Here is a 22882-nt window from a genome sequence, read left to right as displayed (position 1 = left end):
AGGTGTTGAAATTTCAGAAGAAGCAGGAAGAAGATGTAGAGACACTTAAAAGTGGAAGATTCAAGAACGTAGACTTCATTCTTTTGGAGAGCATCTTAAGTTTAGACCTCTCTGGGTTTGTGTCACAGGTTCAGGTGCAGCAGGGAAAGGAGCCTCCGTGTTTCCTGCAGTGCTTCAACGGAGGGATGATCCTGCACGCCGGCAAGAGGGAGGAGGAGGAGGAGAACACTCAGAGTAAAGATTACAACATTTCTGATTTCCTTTGCATCCTTTTTTTTAACTTTATGTATGAAGTTTTGAGCTTAGACAACATATAAAAATAGACACACACATACCAACATACTAAACTTTTACAGACAATACCCCACATTAACACCACTCACCCCCAAGAGCACACCCTAGATGCAGAGCAATAAAAGAGATTCAGGAAGAGGAATAAACAGAGTAAACAAAATTACAAGCCAACAGATGGTAATAAGAAATAATAATAAAAAAAGATTTAAAAAAAGGAGAGATACTCTGACATCAAAGGCCCTGGGAAACCAAATCAACAGAAACGTTCTACCTATGATATTTCAGACCATATGTAAAAACTAAAAACTATGTACATGTTCAGTGACATTTTTTAACACGTTTTCACACTGGGTTTTAAGGGGGCTGGTTTAACCTGATATTTATTAACAAATATCCAACCAATCAGAAATGAAACACTGAGTCACGTGCACACATGTTCAACAGAACTACTCCGCTCCTGCTCAGACCGTCTCCTGACGTCTCAGCCAGCTCCCCTCAGTGTTGTCTTAGCTGTTAGCTTGTTTGCTAATCACGTCATGTCTGTAATCTGTCTGTATAGCTGTCTCTCTGCTCTTTGCACCGCTGTGCTCGTGTGTCCCTGTCTGCACATCCACTGCTGAAGATGACAGCTTGTTGTCATTCTTCTATTTTCTAACTGCGGTGGATTTGGGGAAACTTTTGGACACGGTTGAGTTGAGTCGCGGCCGAGGGGCTAAAGCAGTCCCGCATATGCTCCGCTCATTTCCCTCAGGACCAGTTCACTAACTTTCCCCAGGACCGGTTCACTAACATTCCTCAGGACCGGTTCTCTAACTTTCCCAAAAACCGGTTCACTAACTTTCCCCAAGACCAGTTCACTAACTTTCCCCAGGACCGGTTCACTAACATTCCTCAGGACTGGTTCACTAACTTTCCCAAAGACCGGTTCACTAACTTTCCCCAAGACCGGTTCTCTAACTTTCCCCAGGACCAGTTCACTAACTTTCCCCAAGACCGGTTCACTAACTTTCCCCTGGACCGGATCACTAACTTTCCCCAGGACCGGTTCACTTACTTTCCTCAGGACCGGTTCACTAACTGTCCCCAGGACCGGTTCACTAACATTCCCCAAGACCAGTTCACTAACTTTCCTCAGGACCGGTTCACTAACTGTCCTCAGGACCGGTTCACTAACTTTCCTCAGGACCGGTTCACTAACTGTCCTCAGGACCGGTTCACTAACTTTCCCCAAACAGCTCAGAGTTTAAACAAACAGCTCCGTCTGACACACAGAGCCGAGCTCCTCTGCGTCCACATACTACACTTCAGCCTCCTCTGCTCCGGGCGTCCCATGGTCCTGATGCCCCGGAGACTACAGAGTGATAAAACTAATAAATGATAGAAGTCCTGATTCTGAAGTGTTTTGTGACTCAGCACTCAGTGACCATTGTAAATGAATCATTTTCAGATTCTGGAGTTTTGATGTCTTTAGATTCAGAGTCAGACGGCTCAAACATGCAGGCTGTGAACTCTCTCTTGACCTGTCAATCAAAGAGTTAGGCCACGCCCACACAGTCCTGAGAAATGCTCTGACCTGTACAATAAGCTGTTTTTGAACAGAGTTGTGGATGTTTATTGTCACTCAGATTTTTGTTGAAGCTTGATTACACATTACATTTTGATATTCTATGTGAATTTGAAATATTCCATTTACGTTTCCAGAGGCTTTAAAAGGGAAATATAGAAATTGGCATCTATTGATAAGTAACATGTAAGATAAAACTCAGATTTATTATGAAAACAAAATAGATATGAACAAATAAATAAATAAAGATCCAATGTAGAAGCATCGTTAACAGCTACAAACAGGCCAACCAAGTGGGCATCAATCAGCAGGCATCAGAGTCAGCTCCTTTACAAGCTCAACAAATGGAGACCATGTTTTTCTTGTGTCGAAGAAGCTGGTTGAGGAAAATTAGAAGAAGCCAACAACACGGCTTTATTTGTCTTTTAAAAAAAAAATCTGGGGCATTTTTGCCTTCATTTGATAGGACAGCTGAAGAGAGACAGGAAATGTGGAGAGCAGAGAGTGGGGGGCGACCTCTGTGATGAGGACTATAGCCTCTGTATGTGGGGCGCTTACACCGCTAGGCCACCAGCACCCCTTCTATTTTTTTAATAAATATTTATTCCTAAAACTGAAATTCTGTCTTTGAAATTTTTCCTTTCATGCTGTATCTCATCTGTTCATCTCCTCCGTCTGCAGGTGAGTGGCGTCTCTACATTGTGAGAGGCGAGGTGCCAGTAGAAGGCCATCTGCTGGAGGTTGCGTGTCACTGCAGTAGCCTGCGCTCCAGAGCCTCCATGATCCTGCTCAACATCAACAAGGCTTTGATCTACCTGTGGCACGGCTGCAAGACCCAGCTGCACACCCGCAGCGTGGGGAACACGGCCGCTCTCAAGATCAAAGAACAGTGAGCCGGGCGTTTATGAGGAAACTGTTGTTAAATCGTAGCCGATAATAAACGAATCAGCGGTTGAGGTTTCGTTTCTCTTTGTGTTCCTCTCAGGTGTCCTCTGGAGGCGGGTCTCCACAGCAGCAGTAAGGTCACCATCAATGAGTGTGATGAAGGAATGGAGCCACCGGGCTTCTGGGAGGCTCTGGGGAGAAAAGACAGGAAGGCGTATGACTGCATGCTGCAAGGTACAAGCTGTGCTCATGATTACAAACTCTGTCTCATCTCAGATAAAGAAAGCATTCATGCATTTTGAAGGCCGGACTTTCAGACCTTGAATTTGGTAAAATTTTAAGCATTTTTAGAGAACAGTTTCACTTAAAAGCCTCACATCAGACTTTTTTCATAGTAGTTTAGTTTTTGATTCAGTGATTACTGAGATGGGATCCATAGCTCCACACCCGGTGGTTTCATTGTCAACTTTTTACTGATTTTCAGATCCCGGTAAATTCAACTTCACCCCGCGGCTTTTCCAACTGAGCAGCACGTCCGGAGAGTTTATCGCAAATGAGTTCTTCCACCCGTCCCGAGCTCCCGACACGGTCAGCTCACTACCCTTCCTGCAGGAAGACCTGTACAATGCAGCCCAACCTGGTGAGGCCCAGACACACACTACAGCACAACTTCTTAAGGGGAATGCTGTAATCCTGCAACCTCACAGCCTGTCGTTTCTCTCCCTGACAGCGCTCTTCCTGGTGGATAACTTCCACGAGGTCTACCTGTGGCAGGGCTGGTGGCCTCAGGACAGCGAGAGCACCGGCTCGGCTCGTATCCGCTGGGATGCAGACAGGAGGTGTGCCATGGAGACCGTGCTGCAGTACTGCAAAGGTGAGGAGGACGGACAGACAGTACCCAAAAAGTGACTTTTTTATGCTGCTTGTGTTCTAAACTTGTATGGCTGCAGATTTTGGGGTATTTTTTGTATGTGACAGGGTAGATTTTGGTGGGTTCTGGATCTGTTTTGGTATTATAGTATGACATAAAGTACAAATGAATTATTTAAGCACAAGTAATAATGTTTTTGATATTATTTTGATTCAAAAAAAGACAAGAAAGCACAAATGTCTTTACATTTTGGCAGAGATTTAGTGGAAAAGTAATGTTTTATTTTATCATTTTACAGAAATGTCTTTTTCTGGGCTGTGCACTTGAACACATCTCCAATAAAAAGCATGAAACTGAGAGTTTGTAGATTTTGAAAGTTGCCTACTTGCCGGTTTGGGCCTTTCCATTTACTGTCATTTACATTTATTATAAAACTCAAGAGAAACTGGAAAATCCTCACAAATTTGAATCAAATTTGAGTTATCAGACAGATTCAAGTCCCATCAGTCATTTTTGTGAATCATTCTGTTTATTTTCTCCTGCAGAGAAGAACGAGAAGAAGCCTTTGAAGTCGTATCTGATCCACGCCGGTCTGGAGCCGCTCACCTTCACCAACATGTTCCCCAGCTGGGAGCACCGAGAGGACGTGGCTGAGATCACAGAGCGGGTCAGCACCACACACACGCTCATGTTTGATCTTTTGTTATATCTTAAACCTTTCTCAGTCAATCATTCAATGAATCAATCTTTATTTCTATAGCACCAAATCACATCAAACTTTATCCTCAGACTCTTTCCAAACAGAGCAGGTCTAGACCGTACTCTATGTTCTATTAATAACAAAGACCCAACATCAAGACAGGATCAGATCCAGTCCCATCTTACAGACAGGACTCAGTCTGATCTCATCTTAATCCAACATGAGCAGAGCACTCTGCAGCATTTAGCAAGTTACAGTGGCAAGGACAAACTTCCTTTAACAGGCAGAAACCTCCAGCAGGACCAGACTCATGTTAGACACACATCTGCTGAGACTGTGTTGGAGAGAGGGATAGAGGGAGATGAAGAGAGAGACATGATAGTGGTGATAGTAGTAGTTGTAGCATCGATCCAAAGGGGAACCTACGAGACAAGGGAGCTCAGGGACTCCAGAAAGGTCAATGGTTAGTAACTTTAATGGGACAGGGAGAGTTGAAGTAACTGATGAGGGGGTTGGGGGGAGATGGTTGAGATAGGATCCCAGTGCGTCAGTTCCCCCGGCAGTCTAAGCCTACAGCAGCATAACTAAGAGCTGGTCCAAGCCTGATCCAGCTCTAACTATAAGCTTTATCAAAAAGGAAAGTTTGAAGCCTACTCTTACTCTGACTGGTAGATGATTCCAAAGGAGAGGGGCCTGATAACTGAAGGTTCTACCTCCCATACTACCTTTAGAGACTCTCTCTATGTATCTGTCCTTGTTCTGCCACCGTGTTGAATCTCTCCCACAGCCCCGTTCTCCTCTTCTAATTTTTCACTCATATATTCTGCCTCACGTGTGAACTGAGTGTGAGAACACCTGCTGTCACTGTGAAGCCTCTGATGCAGTACCCACTGTTCCTCCAGCAGGAGGCAGAGGTGTGTAACCAGATCATCCTGGTGGAGGACGTGTTGGCTCGGCTCTGTCAGAACACCTTCCCTCTGGATCAGCTGCGGGCCCGGCCGCTCCCGGACGGAGTCGACCCGCTGCGCCTGGAGATCTACCTGTCCGACCAGGACTTTGAGGTCAGGAAAACTGCCACTCTAAAACGTGTTTATTCTTTAAAGTGTCAGAGGGAGGAATTGATACGACATAATGTTTTAGGTTTCCGTCTGTTGGTCAGACTATAATAAATGTTGACAAACTGACCCAAAATAAAAAAACAAGCCTGAAAACTGAATATCTCTTTTAAAAACCACAGAAAGATCATCCATCCTAACTCCATCCAACTCTCACTTTACAGACGAAGTTGTAGGTGGATTCAGGTAAGTAGAGCCACTCATGATATCCATCAGCATTGAGCCTTTCCTCCTCTCCAGCACGTCAGCACTGTGATTTCCTCTATGTGGATCTAAACTCTCTAAGCCTCTCCTGTCTCCCTCCCGTCTCCTCACCCTGGTGCTGGGCGATGAGGAAGGTTTTGTGCTCGGCTGCACAATTACATCTGAAAAGATCGTCCCGATTACTCTGTTTGGGCTTCACAGTCACGTCCGATTTGTCAGCTGCAGACACAAAAGATTCAGCTCTGCAGGTTCCTCACAACGTGGACACGAATATAACACAGCGGGACACACAATCCAAACCTAGACCCCAAACCTGCTGGGAGAAAAAGATAAAGACACTAATGGAAGGGGTCAGCTTCAACTTTAGTGACTGAAAGTGATAGTTTATGTAAATCTGTTTTATAAGTCACAAGTCATCATTAAAAGCACGTACTGAAGACCATATCTTATTTTTATAAAGAAAATAACAATTTTAACTGAAATCACTTAAAGGAAAGACTTCGAAAAAATGAGGTAGGTTTATTTTAACACCTTTTAAATAAAAACAAAGCTTTAATTTCTTTTTTTTTAGTTTTTTTTTTATATATTTAATTTTGCTTTTTCAAATGTAAGCACATAAACAGAAAAAAAAATATATATAAATATATGAAGGGGGAAAAGAAAAATAGAACTGCTGTGTAAAAAAGAAATATATAACAGAATAAATACAGACAGGAGGTCGTTCAAAAATAATACAAATTTAATGTAAAATATTAAAAAAAATGAATGTCTTTAAAAAAAAAATTTTTCTTTACATTTAAATGGAATAAAAAGTGATCACAGTATCTGTATTTGAATACCATAATAATTAAAATAACCTGCAGTCTATTGGATGGATGACATTTTTAACATTTTAAAAAGGTCTTTTCGTGCACGCCATCTTTGGACTCCGTGACCCTGCTGGACTAAAACAGCATCCTAACTCTGCCTCAGTTGTTGATTAACTCCACCTATTTTTGGGACACTGGACAATCACTGTGTCTCTCCATCATTCATCTCCCTGGGCTGTAGTTGTGAGTGACAGCCGGCATCAGTCACGTGCGTTCAGATCGCTGTACAGATCAGACGGCCCGTCCACTGTTTTGGCATTTGATTACTCAACCTTGAATATAAGACAACCCCTGTCTTATATTGGGGAATCTGTAAGGACTATTTTGACTTTTTAGTAACAGCAAAAATATTTTACTCTCCTCTGAAATCCTAGTTTTGATTTAGTCATTACATTTTCAGAAGTTATCCAATTGAATTGAAACTTTCTAACAAATGCAAAGCTGTTTGACAGAAAATTAACCAGTGTCTGTTTATGAAGCAATAACAGTTCAAGACAAAATATTAAGGAAAAATACTTTAAGAAAATATTTGTTGGATGAAGCTTGAGGAAATATTTTTTTTTAAATGTTATAATTGACTTTTTATTGTTTTTGAAACAGGCACTACACAGAAGAGGAAATAAAATGTATGAAAAAAAAAAAATAAATAATACAGAAAAAAGATACTGTCACATAAAAAAGAAGTAATGAGGCCATCAGGAAAAGACAGAGAAAATGAAAAAAAATAAGAAGTACTAAAAATGTAAAAACATTATTATTATAATTATTAAATAACAATTGTATAAATGGCAAATGTAATTCTAATTCCCTTTCTAAGATGATTTTTAAGTGTTAATTAACACAGGCTTTTGTTACTCTCAGCCCTCAGTGAATGTCTTGGATTCAACAGTTTGTAGCACACCTACCTGAGATTAACAGCTGCAGTCATCTCATCACAAATGTACACCTCTGTGATAAGTGAAACATTAAACTGTTCAGCTGTTGTTCCTCTCTTCTTCTCCTCTTCTGAAGGTGTTTATTCCACACTTTCTGTAATCCCACACTCCTGTTCACTCTCTCTGCTGCTGCCGCTGCCACTCTTCACCACACACACTCGCACACCTTCCACCTGAGACTCCCTCCTCTCTGTTCAAATACACGCCATGCTCATGATTCACCGTCAGCTTCACTGCAGTCTGACTCACTGTCTGCCTGAGGAGCACAAAATGGAGGCATGAGAACACTGAAACAACTAAACCATCCTCCAAAAGATGAAAATGGTGTGTCCACAGTAACAACCCACGCAGCTTTGGACCGTTATTAACACCACATCAGTGTGTTGGTACCTGCATCGCCCTGCAGTAACCATTTAACAAGTGTGTTGTTACAGACGTGGTGAATTAACGTTGACAAATCAGCCTGATGAGTCTGAAGTGTTCATGAGAGTTCTTCTGTTCCCCTTAATGAAATGTAATGAGGTCAGGAGTGACCGTCTCCTACAGACGAGCTGAGCATGTATCCTGATTGAAAGGTTGCCAATCACAGAAAGCTCTCCTCTAAAGCATATCACACGTAGTATCCTCTTACACTCAACATGGGACCAGAAATTATAACATGAACAGACTTTAAACCAGAATTTAAAACTCGTGATCTCGTTTGCCCAATCCCAATGTCCCCTCTGAAGCCTTCCACCAGATCCGCTGTGGTCCAGCTCCGTGCTCTCTCGTCTGTCAACACCCACCAGTTGGGTTTTCAGCATGGAGCTGGACCGCCGGACAGCTGGAGTCATGTGACTGAGTAATCACTGAATCAAGGATTCTCCTCCTCCTCTCCTCATCCATGTTGTCTTTCTGGTCCTCTGAAAACCTCTGACCTGTTGACTCCAGGCCTGGCTCCGCTCATCATGACTTTGGTTTGTTGTTGTAGTTAAGTGAAATACGATCTGGTGATAACACAGAGTGTTTGATTCTGAAAATTAACCGGATGTTTTCATTTTGTTTTGGTGAAACCTGACTTCCTGTCCCGGTCCATCTGCTCTGTTTAGATTGATGCGTCGTGCTCCGGCATCAGGCAGAAATAGAGGTCGGAGCGCAATGGAGCGGATCCAGTGGAAGTTAACACATTGACTAGAATAAAAACCTAACAGATCTGGTGCCGTGACACACCTCCCTCACACAACCCACTTCAAAAAATCTGAACTATCCCTTTAATGTTTATCTCTAAATTAGACTCATAAGAACTGTAAGAAGCCATTAAACTACACTGTGCTAACTTACCAGGTTGCTTATTTCGTGCTTGTTTTGTTTCAAACTTTATTGACTACTTCTTCAAAATACAAACATTTGCTTACATTTAGTAGGGGGCTGGTTCTCTGGGTAAAGGCTGATTTATACTTCTGCGTCTCCCCTACGCAGCAGGGGCTGACGCGGACATGAGCCCCACATACTTGTGCGTCGGTGTGTCCGTGTCGCGCAGCAATTCTCCGCCGAAACACCTGAGGGCAGTGTGGTCTCTCTGATAGCTGGTCGCCTGCTTCCGGCCCCGCTACGATCTCTGTTTCCTTTTCCACAGAGATTCAGAGTGTGTTAAGTTAATCTACAGCTGATACATGTTGCTGTTTATCATACAGACATGATTACATGAAGAATAGAGAGGAGGAGATGAAATACACGGCCGATGTGCGGCCGATGTCCGGGATCCCGGAAGTGTTGTAAATGCGGGAAAGACAAAGCCGCCGAGCGGACCAATCACAGAGCTTGCGGTCCGCGTCGGCTCTACGGGGAGTCACATTTTGGAGGAGGTGCACGTCAGCTACGTGCGTAGGCCACGGCGTAGGTACGGGAGCTACGCGGACCCCCGGCGTAGGGTACGCCGTTGATTCAACGCAGAAGTATAAATCAGCCTTAAGTCCACACAGTGCAGACTCACAGATGTCTGCATCAGAGAGCTCACGCACTTTATGACGAGACAGTGAGACCGCACGAAGCACCTCGAAGACTTTCAGTTTGTGTGCGGCGTGTGGGATTGGGCAACCGACTTCAGCTTCTTTATGCAATGAGTGGAGTCGCCCCCTGCTGGACATTAGTGGGAGTGCAGTTTTTGGTTCCCTCTTCTGATAATGAGGCAAAAACAACTCCTGTTTTTTTGATCCAACACTGGACGATGAGGTCATGTTTGTACCTTTGTCTCAAAGAGAAGCAGATCATGTGGAGGGAATAAATACTCAGGGTGTCTCTTGTCATTTTCTGTCAATCCTTTGTATCACTTTATTTAAATACCACTGAAGAACACTTCCCTTTGAACTTCTCCTCACGATTCACCAAGACTTGCCAGATTTGCATGCATCACGTTCTCCCAGAATAATGAACTCTGCATGTGTCTGTTTTCTTCTGCTCACAGAGAGCGTTGGACATGAAGAGAGAGGAATACGAACGTTTACCAGGGTGGAAGCAAGTGAACTTAAAGAAGGCCAAAGGACTGTTTTAAGCAAGTTTTCAATCAATAATGGTGTGTGAAGGGAATACAGAGTGGATTACTGAGAGGAAGACGCAGGAAAATGTCACATTGGGATGAAACTCCACAGAGGAATCATGAAGGATGTGACTGGAGATGCACTCGCCTTGCTTATAGTCATGTTTTACCTTTCATCTTTGTCATTACGTTACAAAATTAAGATTCAAATTGTTGAAGAGAAGTTAAAAACACCTTGTTTTGGTTCATACAGGGTGTCTTTGTGTATCACTGAAATCATGGACTTGCTAACAAAAATGTGCACACTAGGACGCTTTGTGTCAGAGTGCCATGCTATGGGTGTGTATGTATGTGTGCGCGGTTGTATATAATGTTTGTGTGTAATGTTTATATGTGTAAATGTATGTGTAGGTGCGCTTGTGACTTTGTATCTATGTAAGAACAAACTCTGTCACGTCAGATGTTGTGAGGAAAGTTGTTTCTCGTCTCGATGCCGTCAGGTGACTCGTGTTGCTCGACTTTGTTGAACTGCTGAAGCGACTCCGACTCACCGAGCGACCGAGACGTACGAGATGTAATTTTAAAAGTTTGACTTTTACAAGACAGACAAGCAGCAGCTTTGATGAATCTGAATGTATAGTGCCTTGCTTTTTGTGTACAGTTTATATACAGAAATTCTAGTCTGCATTTTTAAAGACTTTCTTTGTGATATAAGACATAGTGAATAAATCACAATAATGCTCAACTTAAACCAGGCATCTTTCTTCTTCTTCTGCTCCATGCTTTTATGTATCGTTACATTTTTTATTATTATCTCCTTTTTTCTTCTGATGTGCAGCTTTAAGGAAGGTTTTATTCCACTGAGAGTTCACAGTTTACCTCAGGATCAGGTGAGCTGATAATAAAGTATATAAAAGGGTTAAATGTGGTTTAATGTGTTGACACATCAGATCATAACATCTCTTTGAAATCTGCTGCTATCAAAAACACTTGACTTTGAACCTCCGGTCTTGAAATATGAAGCCCATGCTGAAGTGTTAAAGGTGACATATCACGTTTTTTTCATCAATATATATTGGTCTAAGAGGTCCCCAAAACATGTCTTTAAAGTTTATGCTCAAAAAAACACTTTGAAATCAGATTTTGGTCTGCCTGAAAAACCCTCTTTTTCAGCCCTGCTTAGAACGGTCTGTTTTCTCTCTGACCACGCCCCCTCAGGAAGTGGATGTGGCCTCGGCTCTCCAGCACGTTGATCTAATGTTTACATGTTGGCTGAATATACACGGCTGATCCTGACAGAGAGGCGCCTGTAGCAGGACCTTTCTGAAGGATTGGTCACAGATTTAGTGTTTCTTGTTGTTTTATTTATCAGTATGTAGACGTGTGTCTTGGTACACAGCTACTAAAATGGAGCTATGTGGCTATGCTAACTAGAGCTAGCACTTATCCATGACAAATAAAAATCATCCACTAGATCTTCAAATCTGCAGAAGTGGGGAGTAAAACCGACCTCTGCCAGAAAGGCAGCAGGACCTTTCTGAAGGATTGGTCACAGATTCTGTGTTACTTGTTGTTTTATTTGTCAGTATGTCGACGTGTGTCTTGGTACACAGCTACAGCTACAGCTACAGCTACAGCTACAGCTACAGCTACAGCTACAGCTACAGCTACAGCTACAGCTACAGCTACAGCTACAGCTACAGCTACAGCTACGACATGTAGCTATGTGGCTATGCAAACTAGTGCTAGCACTTTTCCATGAAAAATAAAAATCATCCACTAGATCTTCAAATCTGCAGACGTGGGGAGTAAAACCGACCTTTGTGTTTATTAAGACAGCCTACAACTAGCATGCCTCCCTCCTAAGCTCCTTGTTAGCTCACATGTGTGCAGGGAATGAAAAAGGGAGGAGGGGTTGAGTTGTATTTTATACAGTCTATGGGCTGAACAAGCTCCAAGCTCTGACTTCCTGTTAAAGACCGGATAGTGTTTCTTGATGTTTTATTTGTCAGTATGTAGACGTGTGTCTTGGTACACAGCTACTAAAATGGAGCTATGTGGCTATGCTAACTAGCGCTAGCACTTATCCATGACAAATAAAAATCATCCCCTAGATCTTCAAATCTGCAGACGTGGGGAGTAAAATCAACCTCTGCCAGAAAGGCAGCAGGACCTTTTCTGAAGGATTGGTCACAGATTTAGTGTTTCTTGTTGTTTTGTCAGTATGTCGACGTGTGTCTTGCTACAGCTACAGCTACAGCTACAGCTACAGCTACAGCTACAGCTACAGCTACAGCTACAGCTACAGCTACAGCTACAGCTACGACATGTAGCTATGTGGCTATGCAAACTAGTGCTAGCACTTTTCCATGAAAAATAAAAATCATCCACTAGATCTTCAAATCTGCAGACGTGGGGAGTAAAACCGACCTTTGTGTTTATTAAGACAGCCTACAACTAGCATGCCTCCCTCCTAAGCTCCTTGTTAGCTCACATGTGTGCAGGGAATGAAAAAGGAAGGAGGGGTTGAGTTGTATTTTATACAGTCTATGGGCTGAACAAGCTCCAAGCTCTGACTTCCTGTTACAGACCAGATATCGTGACGTATTAAAAACACTGAAAACTGAAACGGCTGGTTTCACACACATTTACAGAAAGGTGGAGAAATCAGAACAGGGGCAGAATGGATTTTTTTCATTCTCGGGGGGTTTGTAGACATGCCAGGGAAACATATTTCAGGTAGAGAACCATTAAAAAGTAGATTTTGCATGATATGTCACCTTTAAAAACTGCAGTACATCGAGCGTCCACTAGAGACTGGCTGCAGAAACACCAGACACCACATACACACCCATTCAAAGAAGACGATGACTTTAAAGCATTGATAAACATGTTTACAGCCTGGTTCAAAAATGATTTTAGTCTGAATAGCTAATTTCTCTATCAGCACACAGGGCGTGATTTTTTTTATAACTCGAAGATATTAAACTTACGAGTTTTGCCCAAATAAGGGCGTGGCTGACTTGATCGACAGGCCGGGCATCTTGTAGCTGTTAGCGAAAAGGCTAAAGGCCTTTTTACCTCACACTAGCTCGGACAAAGTTAGGTTGAGTTCAGCATTTCCAATATGGCACCCGCTGACGATTGGCTTCAAAACAGTGCTTCAGAAACAGATGGGTGACGTCACAGATACTACGTCCATTTTCTAATTTAGTGTATGGTTTGTTCCCATCAAGTAATTCATTCTGAGTTTTGTTTTGTTTTGTTTCATGCAGAGTGAACTCTTCTCAAACAGAGGCTGTATTTGGTTGTATTAGTTATCAAAACTTAGAAATGGTAAATGAACTTGTACTTATATAACACTTTTCTAGTCTTTCTGCCCACTCAAAGCACTACACTACTCACCACATTCACCCATTCACACCACATTCACTCACTGGTGGTAGAGGATGCTATAGTAAAGGACCATCAGTATTAGCTAATCTCATTCATACACATTCACAAAATTGTACAAATGTAGGAGACACTTAATGGTGAAAACAAAGCTTTTAGAAAAGGTAAATAGTGCAATATTTTCAAGATTATGTGACTTACAGATAGGGCCCCCAAGGACCTTAAAAACCTCTCAATATGACGCCTTAAAATGAGACCTGGAATTTTTAATTTGAGCCTACAGATATTTGGATTAAGCACACTCTCTCTCTCACAGAGCTTCTATTGGTGTAGTGAAACGTGACCGTGAAACAGTAGAGGGTCCAAAGTTTCAACAGTACTGTGATTGTTTTACCGCCATGGAAAGTAAATGTGTGATAGACAACATAAGACAGAGTGAATCAAAAGTGGGTTTGGATTATTCCTACAACTAAAGGTGAGTACATTTACTCTTCAGCTCTTTAGATCATATCATACTACTAAACATAAACACATGGCAAAACTACAGCTGATTGCAAAAAATGTTGACCAAAACAAAGAAGTCTTCTTTTGTTTTAATAATCAAAATGTAAACAAAGTCATTTGTGCTGATTGAAATAGATGTGAAGTTTGCATGTAAAAAAGAATCTTTCTACTAAATGTAATGTAAGACATCCTGTGGAAGCACTGCTGTTTTTATATTGTGCATGGTTCCTTTTATTGAGTTAAAATAGGCCAGTTCTGTGTACGTCTTTCCACTGTTAGGCCATCCTTGTTATCCCCATCTTTCTCTGTTTCTTTGTGTTTTTCCTTATTTTGTAGCTGAAGCGATTCCAGGCTAATGTTTTCATTAGCTTACTGTGGCTCTGCATTACTGCATCCAACGGCGGTCGCTTCCAGGCAATCGTTAGCTAGCTGCTCATCCTCTGTTTCTTCGGCTTTTTGGAAAAAGCTACTCATAAGTGGGACATTTTTCATCACTGCTGTGTCTTTTTCATCTTTTTCTTTTAATTTCTTTCCCTTCGCAGCTCCGCTGGGCTTTTGGATGTCCATTTGCTGTCCACGTGCATATTTATTACAACCTATAAAGTGCATTGCAGTTTGCTAATTAGTCATCACTTTTTTTAGCCATCTGATAGGATAGAAATGCAACTTTTTTTTTCTCCCACTCCCATCGTGCAGGGACCTTAAGTGCTCAGGGGCCCCTGGGCAGTGCCCATATTGCCCATATGGTAGTTCCGGGGCTGTGTCTAACACATTCTTTCTGTAACATATAAATAGGAAATAAATGGTCAAATAAGCATCCATTAGCTAGCAATTTGATAATAGGAGTGATCTGATAGCCTATAGTGTAATTGATAATGCTAAGAGTTGGTGTATTTCTCATGTTGAAGCACCGCAGGTTGCCTCTCGCTCTTTTAACAGTGAACTGTAAATATATGGTTCGCCCTCCTGACTGCTAGTAGAGATGTGATGTCGAGAACGAGTCAGTCTTTTGAACGGCTCTTTTAAGTGAACAATGAGAAACATTTCGAAGGTGGGAGCCGTTCATTAGGGAGCCGTTTTTATATGTGGATTGCCCACGCTTCCTTCACGTGTCACCGGCGTGCCCCGTGAGTCATTGATCACACTTATTGTCTACACTTTGTTGTTGTTTACATTGTTTTGATGTGGATTCGAGTCTATGAGCTGAGCTCCTGTTTGTAAAGTAGTTCAAGTATAGAAACACAAGGTGGGGTAGTACAATTTTGCATTCACATTTTTATAATGTCCTAACTTTTATTCTAGTTGTATTTCTATTTTTGATATACATATATATTTATTCTTATTTATTATTTTTATATTTTTTTCTGTATTGTTAAAATGTCCGTGTGTTGAAAGTTTGACAGTAAAGTTGTTTTGCATGGAAGTTATCTGTAGCCTGTGTAGTTTTTATAGTGCCACAAAGTTTTTTAGGTGAGAGAAAATTCAAAATAGTGATCTCACTGTGGAAGCATGGGGATATGGCACCATCTTATGGAATGTTTACAATGCCAAATTAAATGATATTCAATATTTCAGAATAACTCCCACCAATAGAGCATATATATTGGTGGGATGTGTAAGTTTGAATGATCTTATCTTACCATTGATTGTTTCCTTAATAAAAACGAGTTACCTCTGGTTGACTTCTAAAAAATAAATAGAACAATGAGCCAAAGAGGCAGTCTTTTGAACGGCTCTTTGAAAGGAACGGCTCCTCAAGATCCGGTTCCCTTCAAAGAGCCATAAATATTCTGGTCATGTAGTAAACTATCAGTGTACTGGAAAAACATCTTTTGCTGTTTGTCTGAGGCTTTTGGAAAATGTTGGAAACCTGACCCACTGGTGGCCATCCTTGGAGCTACAAGCTCCTTATCTTTTACTGATAAGTATGAGAAGAAGGCTGTTTTGTTTGGAATGGTGGTTGCAAAAAAGCTAATACTAAGAGTGTGGAAGATGGACTGTGTGCCCACCTTTGATCTGTGGCTGGGAGAAATGGCGAACACTCTGAACCTTGAGAGACTGAGATTCCACAAAGAAGACAGAGGAAGTGTGTTCAATAAGATCTGGGACCCTTTGCTGAACTTTCTTCGTGGCACACATTAATATTCTGTGTCATAACTGCACCATCCTGCTGCAAATGTGTCTTTGTTTTTTCAAGTTTTTCTTTTTTTTTCCTAATAAGAACTGCTTAAGATAAGGTTTTAATGTGATCAAGGCTGCTATTGCAACAGACGTGCTCTTTCTTGTTGTTTTTTTATTTTTCCTTTTGGGAGGGGGGGGGGGTTAGCTTTTATTTTTTAAGTTTTGCTTTGTTTGTGTGTTGTCAAGTCTGTATTTTCTATGTTTATAAAAGCAATAAATATATTTTCAAAAAAAAAAAAGAGCCATAAATCCCATCTCTATTGTAAATACTGTATATGGTTCGCCTCCCTGACCGCTAGGTGGCGGTAGAGAGTTCGAACGCTGTCCACTAACCGTCGTTCGGCCATGAAGAAGAAGAAGAGGTGAGTCCAACAATCACAACTTCATTGACAGATCTGAAAACTTCTCGGAGCTCTTCTCTTCACAAGTACTCCTCCTGAAGTAAGTTTCGTCGTTTTTCAGGGACTAAACCGACTCGTCCATGAGTTGATCTAGTATCCTTCCATCGAGCTCCTCTTACTGTCACTGAAAACTGCAGATCATCCAGTTAATCCCTGAACGAACTGAAGGGTCTCGATTTCTGCATGCGCTCTGTTTAATATGACTGTCATGTTTTCAGCTCCAATAACTCTTCATGTGCTTTTTCCTGCAGCATGTCATATGTTACAAACACAACAATCACTCTTGATCTTTATTTATAGAGCAAATGTCAGACAAATCAAATGCAGTTCAAAGTTCTTTGCAGTGATTGAATACAAAATCAAAATAAGTAAATAATAAATCAAATAAATAATGACTCAATATTAAATAGAAATTGATTGAGAAGTGGAGTCCAATGCACCTAAATTGTAAAATCAAAAATCAAACAAATGAAAATAGTTATGAGATAAGTAAAAACAAAAAAAGACAAATCATAAAAATTAAGGAAATAAAAAGGGGTAATGATAAAGTATACAGTGAATAAAATAAGTTAGAGTTAAGAGATAGATGAAAAGAGTAACAAATTTCTATAATTTGTACTGATCTTTTTTTTTATAATATTGAGAACATTTCACAATCATGAGCAAAAATGTATTAGTTCCACACTTCTGTATTTTATTTAACTCACTTTATAAGTCCCCGGCCATGGTAGAAAATGAAATAAGTAAAAGCATTTTTTTAGTTTAAAAAAAATATATTCAGTATAAAACAATATGAGAAATCGTTTTCATTAAATTAATTTATATTTTTTTTCAATGTATGTATTGTAAAATATATTTGCTTAGTTTTTGTATTTATAAAAAATATATTGTTGTTGTAACTTGTTTTATCATGTGTAGTTTTATTTAATTTTGAAATAGTTTCTATAATTATTTTTCATTCTATCACATCCTCTGCTACTGCTGTATGTTGTTATTTTGAACAGCTCTCATGTGTTACATGTATTTTTTTTGCCTATAATATGTAATATGTAAATTGAGTTTTGTTAAATAAAGTACAGAAAAAATAATTGCACACTGCCAACGCTCAGGAAGTAATATTTAATCAGTGATATCTATAGGAATATCTGAATTTAGTGAATTTATTATTGTTTTTCTATCTCTTGGAGAGAACAACACCAGCCATGATCATTAAGGTATTGACAATCACGTGCTCTGCAGAGGCACATTGGAAAATGTATAAAAGAATATATAATAATAGCTAGAAATAGAATGTAATAAAAACACAAAAACAATAAATGATTTATTGTTCAAACACATGAAGAACATCATCCTGCTGCTCACTTTTATTCTGCTGTTTTGCAGAGTGAGCTCTAATCGTGTGAAGAACAGATCTAACTCAAAGACGAGATGTCCTCTCAGGTCAGACTGAGACTGCTGCCGAGTGCCAGGTGTTTGTTCGACGACCCGGTTCAGGTGACCGTGGCCGGGCTCAGGTCCAGACAAGTGGTCACCATGAGAGCCAGATCAACTGACGAGAAAGGAGTGGTCTTCAGCTCCTCTGCGACCTACAGAGCTGATGGAGACGGAGACATCGACTTGAACAAAGACCCCTCCCTCAGCGGGACGTACGTCGGGGTTGAGCCCATGGGTCTGCTGTGGTCCATGAAGGCGGACTCTTTGCACAAAAGGTTTCAGAAAATAAAAGCTCTGAATCCACACACCGTGAAGTTCTCTGTGCATGAGGAGGAAGGCAAGATGCTGGCAGAGGCGACCAATGAGAGAGTTCTGATGGGAGACGGGGTCAGCAGGATACCTGTCAAAGAGGGGAATGTTCGTGGGGTCCTGTTTACTCCTCCAGGTTAGTGATTGGTTTTTAATGCTTTAAATCCTTCCTGTCCTCCCTGCACAGTCTACCTTTCTACCACTTTAACTCCATTGAAAGATGTTTCCCTGTAATGATGTTGTCTGTGCGTCTCTTGGTCCAGGTCCTGGTCCTTTCCCTGCTGTGCTGGATCTGTACACGTTTGGTGGAGGTGTCTCGGAGAAAAGAGCGTCTCTGCTGGCTAACCGAGGGTTTGTGGTCCTGACTGTCGCGCTGTACGGCCATGATGACATGCCCAAAAATATATCAGAAATCCATCTGGATTACTTTGAAGAGGCGATTGAGTTTTTAAGAAACCATGAGAAGGTGAGATTGAAGAGTATCAATCTTTATTTGTAGAGCGCCAAATCACAACAAACCTTATCTTAAGACGCTTTTACAAACAGAGCAGGTCTAGACCACTCTATGTCAAATTATGAACAGAGACCCAACACCAAGACAGGATAAGACTCAGTCTGACCCCACCTTAATCCACCATGAGCATTGAACCTCGCAGTATTTAGCTAGTTACAGCAGAGAGGACAAACTTCCTTTAACAGGCAGAAACCTCCAGCAGGACCAGACTCATGTTAGACACACATCTGCCTTGATTGAGTTGGGTCTGGAAAGAGGGATAGAGGAGAATAAGAGAGAGAGGGAGCGGTGATAGTGATGAGACGAGTTGTAGTAGCTGTTGTCGCTGGAGTCCAGCACGTCCGTATCAGCTGGAGTCTGGAACATCCACAGCAGGAGGACGTCTACGGCAGCTCAGAGGAACCTACGAGACAAGGGAGCTCAGGGACTCCAGAAAGGTCTATGGTTGGTAACTTTAATGGGACAGGAAGAGTTAAAGTAAGTGATGGGGGGAGATAGGATCCCAGTGTTACAGTTCCCCCGGCAGTTTAAGCCAATAGCAGCATAACTAAGAGCTGGTCCAAGCCTGATCCAGCTCTAACTATAAGCTTTATCAAAAAGGAAAGTTTGAAGCCTACTCTTAAAAGTAGAGAGGGTGTCTGCCTCCCGGACCCTGACTGGTACATGATTCCAAAGGAGAGGGGCCTGATAACTAAAGGCTCAACCTCCCATACTACTTTTAGACTGTGGACACATTTTAAGTTTTTATCCCCATGACTCTAGGTTTTGTTTTTGTTTGTGCACAAAAGAATCTTGTGGTTGTATCACAATGAATCCTTGAAAGCAGCTCATGGTGTGAACATTTCTCCTCAGGTGGGCGGTAAAGGAGTCGGTGTGATATCGATTTCTAAAAGTGGAGACCTTGCACTTTCAGCAGCGACCTACCTCTCAGGTGTCGAGGCCACCGTGTGGATTAACGGACACTCTGCGAACACCATTTACCCTCTCTACTACAAGAAGACTTTAACCCTTCCTCCGTTAATGTTTGACTTCGACAAGATCATCCCCGCTGAGTCAGGAGCCTGCATTATCAAGCATGGAGTTCATGATCCCACAGCGGAGGAGAACAAAGCCACCCTGGTCCCCATTGAAAAAGCAAAGGGTCACTTCCTCTTTGTGGTTTCTGAAGACGACCTGAACTGGGACAGTAAGGGTTACTCAGAGGAGATGGTGGCGAGACTGAAGCATCATGGGAAGGATAACTTTGAGAGTGTGTGTTACCCTGGAGCGGGACATTACCTGGAGCCGCCGTATGGACCCTACTGCCCCTCCGCCTATCATGGGGTTGTGAAGAGAGTAGTGCTGTGGGGGGGTGAGCCCAGGTCTCATGCTGCAGCTGAGGTCCACATGTGGAAGAAGATCCAGGAGTTCTTCAGAGTTAAACTGAGCTGTGATGCTTCAAAAACTCAAGCCAAGTTATAGAAACAAACATGGGAGGTTTCAAAAAACGCAGCTGTCTGGACGGCTGCAAAAACACTTTTGTTCTCTTGAGTTTATTTTCTCACTTGTGACAACAACACTGAAGCTTTTTACAAATAACTCACTATCCCACATTATTTTAAGACTTTAAGTTATGCATTTGAGTTAAACACAAGGTATTTGTGCTGAAAGAAAGGATGAGCGCTTCAGTGAAGAAATCCACCCCACTATGCCCTCTGCTGATGAGTTTTGTACCTACCCCATGGCTCCTCATGTCCCCCCAAAGCCTGAGATAGAAAGGACAGATGGGCAGCGAGAGCCAGCACATCACTAGGGTTATCAAGTGGGCTCCTCCCTTCACTGATGTTTCCTTTAGTTAGGCCCACGACACCTCAGAGAGGCTAAACAGTTAACTCTGGCATCCCAGAGCAACCCCCCTCCATGCATGCTCCCACTGTCCATCACATCCACTACACAACACCCCACTTTAAAAACCCAACCCATACAGGATCACCACATTCAACGGACCCAGGCTCCCTACATGCAAGCTCCAGGTAGTGACAACACCGATACTACCTACTCTACCACCTGGACCCGAGCAGCCCCCACCACCCAACACACAACAAGAAGAGTCTGCAGCTAGATACTAGAAGACAGGGGAGGCGGAGCCTTGATGAGTTGCCGGTCTAAGCTATAACTCACCCCTGCTGGTCTGCATAATCTGTTTGAGTAACCTCTGGCGGTATGTTTGGAGTCACTTTAGCTAATTCAGTCCATAAGTTTTCATGCATTTTTTTGATACCTGAGTTTCTATGCAGTTAACAGTGCGAAGCCCAAAATGATGGACTTCAAAGCTAGCTTCAAAGTGCTCAAGTCCACAAACCAATGGGTGGCCTCACATTTTCTACCTTTTCTATATAATCAATGAAGCAGTCAGTTTTATTGATCTGCTCTGAAGTGATTAGCTAAATGAACTGATGAATGAACTGATAAATTGAAAATTGTGGCAGAATAAAAAGGATGTAGAGGTAGATATCTTGTTTTCATTCATGTGCATATGTTGAGATAAATAACTGATGTCATTTTATTGTAATGTCAGAAGTACGGTTCATTGAAACAGTGCAAAGTAATAATAATATAAAAGAAAATCTGTTGTTAAATGTTAGAAATTCTTTGCAAAGTGATCAAGCAGAATAAAGATAATAAATAATGAGGAAATATTATTTATGCATCTATTTTTTTTATCTTTTTTTCATCGTACATATTAAATGTTATCTGGGTCTACATGTTTCCTCATGTTATATACAGTTGTGCTCATAAGTTTACATACCCTGGCCGAATTTGTGATTTATTTTTTGGCCATTTTTCAGAGAATATGAATAAGAGAAAAACTTTTTTTTCACTCATGGTTAGTGGTTGGGTGAAGCCATTTATTGTCAAACAACTGTGTTTACTCTTTTTATATCATAAAGACAACAGAAACTACCCAAGGAAGCATACATTCTGCCAGGGTATGTACAGTCATGGCCAAAAGTTTTGAGAATGACACAAATATTACATTTTCCCAAAGTCTGCTGCTTCAGGGTTTTTAGGTGTTTTTGTCAGATGTTTCTATGGTATAATGAAATACAATTAGAAACATTTCATAAGTATCAAAAGCTTTTATTGAGAATTACACAGAATTCATGCAATAAGTCAATATTTGCAGTGTTGACCCTTCTTTTTCAAGACCTCTGCAATTCTCCCTGGCATGCTGTCAATCAACTTCTGGACCAAATCCTGACTGATGGCAGTCCATTCTTGCATAATCAATGCTTGGAGTTTGTCAGAATTTGTGGGTTTTTGATTGTCCACCCGCCTCTTGAGGATTGACCACAAGTTCTCAATGGGATTAAGATCTGGGGAGTTTCCTGGCCAAGGGCCCAAAATCTTAATGTTTTGTTCCCCGAGCCATTTTGTTCTGACTTTTGCTTTATGGCAAGGTGCTCCATCATGCTGGAAAAGGCATTCTTCATCACCAAACTGCCCTTGGATGGTTGGGAGAAGTTGCTCTCGGAGGACGTTCTGGTACCATTCTTTATTCATGGCTGTGTTTTTAGGCAAGATTGTGAGAGAGCCCACTCCCTTGACCGAAAAGCAACCCCACACATGAATGGTCTCAGGATGCTTCACTGTTGGCAAGAGACAGGACTGATGGTAGCGCTCACCTCGTCTTCTCCGAACAAGCCTTCCTCCAGATGCCCCAAACAATCGGAAAGGGGATTCATCAGAGAAAATGACTTTACCCCAGTCCTCAGCAGTCCAGTCCCTGTACCTTCTGCAGAATATCAGTCTGTCCCTGATGTTTTTACTGGAGAGAAGTGGCTTCTTTGCTGCCCTCCTTGACACCAGGCCTTCCTCCAAAGGTCTTCACCTCACTGTGCGTGCAGATGCACTCACACCTGCCTGCTGCCATTCCTCAGCAAGCTCTGCACTGGTGGTGGCCCGATCCCGCAGCTGTAACACCTTCAGGAGACGATCCTGGCGCTTGCTGGACTTTCTTGGGCGCCCTGGAGCCTGTTTGGCAACAATTGAACCTCTCTCCTTGAAGTTCTTGATAATTGGATAGACGGTTGACTGAGGTGCAATCTTACTCGCTGCTATAAACTTCCCTGTTAGGCCCTTTTTGTGCAATGCAATGATGGCTGCACGTGTTTCCTTGCAGGTAACCATGGCTAACAGATGAGGAACAATGGT

At 41.8% G+C, this 22882-nt stretch overlaps 2 protein-coding genes across 3 annotated transcripts in view; both read left to right on the top strand.

Annotated features, from left to right (window-relative positions):
- Positions 1 to 10703, top strand: part of LOC117826709 (supervillin-like) — a 75389-nt gene extending 64686 nt beyond the window's left edge. The window contains exons 31-38 of the mRNA XM_034702966.1: positions 129 to 234; positions 2540 to 2747; positions 2844 to 2977; positions 3228 to 3383; positions 3474 to 3617; positions 4160 to 4281; positions 5220 to 5375; positions 9881 to 10703. Of these exons, the coding sequence (XP_034558857.1) occupies positions 129 to 234; positions 2540 to 2747; positions 2844 to 2977; positions 3228 to 3383; positions 3474 to 3617; positions 4160 to 4281; positions 5220 to 5375; positions 9881 to 9967 (1113 nt within the window). The 3' untranslated portion in view covers positions 9968 to 10703. The remainder of the gene's footprint in view (positions 1 to 128; positions 235 to 2539; positions 2748 to 2843; positions 2978 to 3227; positions 3384 to 3473; positions 3618 to 4159; positions 4282 to 5219; positions 5376 to 9880) is intronic.
- A 5632-nt stretch (positions 10704 to 16335) lies between these two features.
- On the top strand, positions 16336 to 21369 carry LOC117826720 (acyl-coenzyme A thioesterase 1-like). Of its 2 annotated transcripts, none has more exons than XM_034702995.1 (4): positions 16336 to 16392; positions 17815 to 18310; positions 18438 to 18640; positions 19541 to 20524. In XM_034702995.1, exons 2-4 carry the CDS (start codon positions 17860 to 17862, stop codon positions 20147 to 20149), a joined length of 1263 nt encoding a protein of 420 aa, XP_034558886.1. In that variant the 5' UTR covers positions 16336 to 16392; positions 17815 to 17859; the 3' UTR covers positions 20150 to 20524. The 2 variants fall into 2 exon arrangements, with proteins under 2 accessions (XP_034558886.1, XP_034558885.1); XM_034702994.1 differs by having other exon boundaries at positions 16364 to 16471; positions 19541 to 21369.
- The last annotated feature ends 1513 nt before the right edge of the window (positions 21370 to 22882 follow it).

This window comes from Notolabrus celidotus, chromosome 15 (genome assembly GCF_009762535.1).
Source record: "Notolabrus celidotus isolate fNotCel1 chromosome 15, fNotCel1.pri, whole genome shotgun sequence".
NCBI lineage: Eukaryota > Metazoa > Chordata > Actinopteri > Labriformes > Labridae > Notolabrus > Notolabrus celidotus.
The sequence above is the reverse complement of the archived record's forward strand: the minus strand, read 5'-3'. Positions and strand labels throughout refer to the sequence as shown.

What these genes read in the sequence shown, in the direction of transcription:
- LOC117826720 (XM_034702994.1), top strand. Translation starts at nt 17,860, where the DNA reads ATGTCCTCTCAGGTCAGACTGAGACTGCTGCCGAGTGCCAGGTGTTTG. An exon ending in GGTCCTGTTTACTCCTCCAG is followed by an intron (nt 18,311 to 18,437) that starts GTTAGTGATTGG and finishes CTCTTGGTCCAG; the next exon opens with GTCCTGGTCCTTTCCCTGCT. An exon ending in TTTTAAGAAACCATGAGAAG is followed by an intron (nt 18,641 to 19,540) that starts GTGAGATTGAAG and finishes ATTTCTCCTCAG; the next exon opens with GTGGGCGGTAAAGGAGTCGG.